The 7,060-nt window shown below is 31.5% G+C and overlaps 1 protein-coding gene across 1 annotated transcript; it reads left to right on the forward strand.

The window, feature by feature from the left end:
- Positions 1 to 2,251: 2,251 nt before the first annotated feature.
- Positions 2,252 to 3,199, forward strand: LOC103872141 (protein BIC1). Its single transcript, XM_009150490.3, has one exon. It carries the CDS (start codon positions 2,541 to 2,543, stop codon positions 2,952 to 2,954), a length of 414 nt encoding a protein of 137 aa, XP_009148738.1. The 5' UTR covers positions 2,252 to 2,540; the 3' UTR covers positions 2,955 to 3,199.
- The last annotated feature ends 3,861 nt before the right edge of the window (positions 3,200 to 7,060 follow it).

Below are 7,060 nucleotides of genomic sequence, written 5' to 3' on the forward strand. Positions count from 1 at the left end.
ATAGTTATATATATTTTTAAACTATTTTTAATTATATTTTGAATAATATTTTACTAATTCAATTTATAAAAAAATTATTACAATAACTAATTTGAATTATGAAAGATAATTAATAATATAAAATTGTATCTTTAAAATAATTTATAGTATATTTTGAAAAAAAATTATATCTTTCATTTATAAAGTATTTTTAAAATATTACTTTTTAATTATGAAAATAAATATTTAAAATTTTATATAGATTAATTTAAATTAGTACAATATTTTGGACCATTTTTTATCCACTTTCACCATTCAATCATATGTTTTGAACCGCTAGATCCACATTTGAATCACTCGTTTCGCTTGATCCACTCTTGTTCCGCTCAATCCATTAGATCCGCAATGCTTGATCCGCTTTCTCTATTCGGAGCCTCAGTGGAGTGAAACTCCAAGTATGCCAAACATCATGAAGAAAACACAGTAGTGGAGTGCCACTAAGATTTATGTAGGCAACATTATGAAGAAAACATTTTAATACACAATGTTTGTTAGGCAACATTAATGGGGTGCAATGCAAAATGGAAAGTTAATAAAAATAATAAGGGGATATATGTAAGCAGGATTACGAAAATTATGTTGCATTAAGGATTTAATATTTGTTAGGCAACATTAATGGGGTGCAAAATGGTTTCCAAAAACGTTTATTTGAATTTTCATTTAATTAGTTTAAATAAATCATATTGGTACTAAAATTAAATAATAGTGACATCTATATACTATTATTTGAGAAGTGAATTTGCTTATTTGTCATGTTCTCTATATTTTTAGCTAAGTTATTATTTATTTTCATTATTTAAGTAATTAAAAAATTAATATTTGAAAAATTATCAAAAGTAAATGGAAAACGTGAATAAAAATAAAAGATAATTTCATGTATTTAAATTGTGTTTATCTTCATTTTTATTTCTTATTCGTTAATTTTATAATTAGTAGTATATATACACATATAATAATTAGAATTATCATTATATTAAAATATTAAAATATGTTTATAAAATAAATAAAAATTGATTTATATTTGTTTGTAAACCTAATATTTCATGGAACTTTTCTAAATAATTAAATTTATTTTAGTATTAAAATACTAAAAAGAGATAAATAATCAATAACAATAAATTTGATTTGTTAATTAACGTAATTTTGTCGTGGTATTTTAATTTTTATTCTTATTATTAAAATTTAATATTTATTTGTTTTGGTTTTTATAAATATTTAAATGGAATTATCTTTAAAATTTTAAATTATCTGCCTCCAAAAGAGAATATTTTCAAAAAAAATTATTTTTTATTTACAACAAATATCTTATATACAGAAAATTTTAAAATTAACTATATTTAATTTTATTTTTTCAAGAATTCACATAATTATAAATTTTAAAAAATTAAATTTCTTTAAAAGACTGTTAAGTAAAGAAAAATTTGATTCTATTTTCTTATAAAATCCATATTTTAGAAAATGATTTTTTTTGTTATAATTATGAGAGTTTGAAAATTGAAAATCCTTTTGAAAATAAGAAATTATTTTATGACAAATAAATTATATTTTATAGGAAAATAAGAATCTATATTTTAAAGGAAAAAAATCAACTATAGCATTTAGAAATAGATACAGCAATAGATAGGAAATGTTCTTATCTTATATTATTATATATTAATATTTTGTTTGTCAACATGTCTATTCTGTTTGAGTGTTTATTCAGTTATAATGGTAGGTATTTCACAACATAATTATACGTATGTCAATAGTTTTATTTATTTTGATAAATATGATATGTAAAGTTGGGTTCAGTTTAACATTTTTGTACTTTAATTTATTTTGAGATTTTGTAGGTTTTGGTAATTCCAAGAATTTGTTTTAATAATATCACTTTATATTAAAATTTATATTTCATTTAAACAATTGTTTATAAATCAATATGATAAATTTGGTCAAAGATAACAATATATTTTAAAATAAAATATCAAAGTTGTTTTTCAAATATAATGTTTTTAAATCAATAAAATTTTTAAAAAATTAAGAAACTGAAAGATTCATAAAAAATAGTATAAATTATTGTTTGATTTAAAAATTTTGATCTTTAGATTAATAGTATATTTATTTATAATTATGTATAAAAGAATTATGTCTGCATGTGCGGACAAAACACCTAGTAACTTTGTAATTTTGTAATTAATTTTAAAAAAATAATGACAGAATTTTTTATACGGGATTTTATTTTAATAGTATAAATTATTTCTTAACTCCAAAAATTAAGAGCCAAAGCAATCCAAGCTACAAAAAGGACACGTAAACTTGTCACTTACCATACAAAAACAAAAGGCAAATTCACCAAACAATAAACTTAAGTCGACGTGTAACCCAAACTCCCACCCGATTTTTTCTCTTTACATAACCCCAAACAGTACATATTATCAACACCGAGTCTCAAACAAACACACACACATATTTCTCTTCAATTTTTCTTCTTCCAAGAATCTGAATCTACTTTGCTTTCAAACATGAAGAATATCGACGATACTACGTCTCCAATGACCCGTATTATCGATCCATCTCAACCTCCATCCGACCAAAGCCAACAAGAACCAAGTTTGACCAACGAGGCTTCTTCTGTTTCCGACAAGAAAGATCAAGCTTTACCTGAAGAGAAACCGAAACAGAATCAAGAAAACGAGAGAGCGGTCACTGGGAGAGAGAAGCTAAAGCATCATCGGAGAGAGATGGCAGGAAGAGTTTGGATACCGGAGATATGGGGACAAGAAGAGCTTCTTAAGGATTGGATCGACTGTTCGACGTTTGATACGTGTCTAGTCCCTAACGGGATCTCGTCGGCACGTGCGGCTCTCGTAGAAGAAGCTAGACGAGCTGCTTCAGCTTCTGGTGGGTTACATAATCGTTGCTTGATCTTACGCTGAATTTTTTAATATAGTAACATATAAATGTGGTTTTAGCAGAAAAAAAACATATAAATGTGGTTCTTGTTCCTCAATATATATTATAATACAAGACACTATTGGTATATTGTTTATATAGAGTCTTTTTCATATTACTCATAGTTTTAGAGAACATTGCCAATTGTTTTAAGTGTATTTCGTTGCCTGTATTGGTAGAGGTAGATAATGAACGTATATTATATGAATTTTATGATAGTTTGGGACCCATTCCGTTCGGATCTACACATTCATTAAGGAACTAGATCTTTTATATATCAGACCTCCCATATGTTACATAGAATTGATTATTTGAAGAAATTAAATAAAAATATATATTAGAAAAACAAATCGAATTTTGAATGTGACATTTAATTTGCCCATTTACCTAATGTTTCATTTGCATGTGCTGAAACCCACCCAATCCTGTTGTTAACTTCGTATAAGTCCAAAATTCAACAATCTATCTTTTCTATTGGCCTCTTTGCGTCATGCGTTAGGCATGTGCCAAAGCGACTAAATAGATAAGAGCGTACTAAGCGAGAGGAATCATGTTCAGTTAAAAATCAAGGACCGTACTTAATGAGTTTTCATATGCATGTGCGGTGCCGGTCCAGAGTAATTAAACGCCTAAAGCAAATTTACAAAAATTCTGCCCCTTGCAAGTATCGAACCCAACATCTTTGTGCGTATCTATAGAGCAGAACGTAATGAGAATGTGTTTACTTTCTTTGGTGAAAATCGCGTATGCTGAAAGATGTTTTCATTAAATCTCATATGCTCAAATTAATCTTTTAGCTACGCTTTCAAATGAAAGGTTCGATGTAGTACTTGAGATTCGAATTCACAGGAAGCATATGCACATAATAGAATAAAGATATTAAGACTAAATTAGGCAAGATAGTAGAAACCAATAAATAACAAAATAGTAAATATAAGATAGTTGTAAACATATGAGATATGATGCTAGACTTTTTTTTTCTCTTTTTTTTTAGTTTTTACTTTTATTTGTCAATCCAAAAACGGGAATAAAAATATTGCTTACAAACTCGAATTGACCAAAACAAACTAAATCAAATCTTGCAAGACTAACTTCGCTCAACCACCACACCGGCGTGTTCCGCTATTTCACTCAATAATCCGTAGTTAGTCAATTCCCATTCTCTACCGTTGATGTTGATCACTTAAATGTGGTGTTCACTTCATTGCCTCGGTTGCCGGTAACTATCGTGACATCACCGGAGTAGCTGGTTCATGACGATCACATCGAGCTTGCAATCTCGATTGACATTAACGCTCTAGATACCAAAGCTAAAGGAGTGAGAGTGGACCGAACCTGAGAAGAGCCACTGGATCCTCCATAAACCATCGGCAAGGAATGAAAACCGCTTGTAGCCAAAGACACACATGAGACAACATTCCGATACAAAGTCGGGATGTGTAGTCGACAGCATCAAGAGTCAAGGTAGTCAAAGTCCTGAAAAAAAGAAGTGGATTAATCTGCTAGAGTGTCCAAGCGGACATCAATCACTAGGATGACAATCCCCACCCAGGTCTCCACGACGATTGCTTATGAGATAGATCCACTCTAAAAAGAAGACTGCCACACTGGTCCGAATAGAAAAAGCAAGGGAATAAAAAAGTCTATTCTTGACGTGAATAGCCGCTTTGTCATTAGAGTGTGAGAACCTTAAGGAGAAAGCTTTTTGGCTCTATCAGATCTTTCTGCACTTTACCATACACACCTGTTGGAGAGATGAAATCCGATGACAAAGCAAACTTGACTGAGCATAAACCACACGCGAAATGGTTAGACTTAGGGTTTAATTCAGGTTATCAGATCTATTGATTCTAAGGGTTGATGATTATGGATTCTAGACTTAGGGTTTCATTTAGGTTATCAGAACTATAATCTATAGATGCTAAGGATTGATCCTAGAACTCGATTTCAGTAAGCAAGTAATCCAGCTCTCGCATGAAATTATTAATCAGTGACTAAGTCTTTGTTCCAGCTCTCGCATGCGAACACGGATCGAGCGTCGACCGATACTATTGACTAGGTATCGATCGATACTTCTTCATATAAGCATTAACGTCCTTATCGATATGTTCACTATATGTCTAGACCAGCTCTCGTATGCATTTAACAACCTAGCTTAGTAGAATTATAATCAGGTATGAGCCTACTCTCCCAGTTGTCAACAACTAAAATCATGATCCTAGTTAATTACTCTAGAATGCAAGCAGTAAAGACAATCCTGTGAATGATACAATAAATCACCTATCAATTCTATAAATCACAAGTTCATCAAAACTGATGCAATCTTAAGCAGCAGCAAATACAAAGACAAGAAAGTTTGGTTTGTATCAAAAGGAACAAAAATTGTTGCACAATCAGTGGAAGTTCTTATTAGTCTTATTGGGCTTATTCATGAAGTTTTTGACAGAGAAAAGCTATTGGTTTGATTTCTGGACATATTGGGATTCTAGAATTGGTATTTGGGCTAGAGTTTGATCAGAATATTGAGCAATAAAAGTGAAGTAGAAGCCTTGGACGAAAATAAGAAGAAGAAGCTCCAACTACCATTGTCCCAACTACCTATATTTATTGTCTTGTATGTTTTATGTTTTCATGCAGCTTGCTTAGTTATTTCCTTGTCTTTTTATTTTTTCTAGGCTTCTCATGCAGCAAGTCTAATGTTTTCTATTTGAGTATTTCAAAGTTGTATCTGAAACTTCAATCATCATTTTATAAAGATCATTTTCCTTTCTTTTTGATGATTCATTGTTCTTATGAACAACCTGATTGTGGAGGTGTGTAAACCCAAAACAAATCAGCAACCTCTCTTGTTGACTGGTATGTCATATCCAGAACACGAGAGTGGTGAAACTAAGGCCATTCTGCAACTTCAGTGTGACCAATCGATCCATCTATCTATCCAGAAACTACCATTCATCTATATATCCCAAAGTAAACCATCTATCATCTGTCCTTGTTCGATCCAACTAAAATCAGAGTGGAATATCCTTGGAAAGGTTTCATCAAGTGGTATCAGAGCACAACTCTGAAGATCGATTCATTTTTGGATTTATTTCTCAATCTTTTCTCTGTTACAAATTCTCTGTTTTCTGGGTTTTCAATTTTGATGCATTTTCTATTTTCTGGGTTAATTTCGAATTCTCTGTTTCTCTGGGATTGATTTCGAGCTCTTCATCATTTCTGGGTTTTATTACTTGTCCTTATGTTCATACCTAGGTTTTTTTATGGAGGAAACTGTCCTGAAACTTATCTCTCTTGGACTGCAAATGTGGAAACATGTATCTGGCACAATCACATACCTAAGAATGAAAGGTTATCACTGGTTGCAAGTAGGCTCGGAGGAGAAGCTAGGAGATGGTGGGAGAGAGAAGAGGAAAAGCGTTGGTTTCATAACAGGCCAGCCATCACAACTTGGGAGAAGCTTCAGAACATCATGGATAAAAGGTACATACCAAAAGACTTTCCTGAAGCTGTCAAGAAACAATATGGGAGGAGACCAACTCGTAAGAAAGTACCATCATCAGCATCTCAACTCAAACTAAGCAAAGCCATATCTGATTCAGAAGGAAAAGCTAACCCACCAGCAGTAAACATTAATCCATTGCAAGTGGAGGCTATGGTTTCTGAAATCATGAGAAGATTCTGAAATCTGAAATCATGCTGCCTAAAAAGCTGGAACCACAGAAGCAACAACATAATCAACTACATGAGTCTCATTTGCCTGCAGTTATAACTGGACATGAAAAACTTATTGAGAAGAAAGAACATGTGGTGCAAAAATCAACCAATCAGTTCAGCTTAGCTTAGTTGAACATCCGAGAGTTGTCAAAGGCCTACATCAAGTTTTTTTTGAACCAGGAGGAATCTGGTCTGAGTTTGAAAGAGGTAGCAACATTCAGGATCTGAAAAAAGCTTCACTGAAGCTCAAAGAAAAGCATGGGGATCAGGTCATGAATGAGTTTGATCAGTTAGAAGGCTTGGATTTGAGGACAAATACTTTCAAAGGAGGAAGAGATGATCTAATCCTAAGAAGCAGCAAATACAAAGACAA

This window comes from Brassica rapa, chromosome A04, assembly GCF_000309985.2.
Source record: "Brassica rapa cultivar Chiifu-401-42 chromosome A04, CAAS_Brap_v3.01, whole genome shotgun sequence".
Classification (NCBI taxonomy): domain Eukaryota; kingdom Viridiplantae; phylum Streptophyta; class Magnoliopsida; order Brassicales; family Brassicaceae; genus Brassica; species Brassica rapa.

Excerpts from the sequence above, each read along its gene's own strand:
- LOC103872141 (XM_009150490.3), top strand. The coding sequence starts at position 2,541 with ATGAAGAATATCGACGATACTACGTCTCCAATGACCCGTATTATCGAT.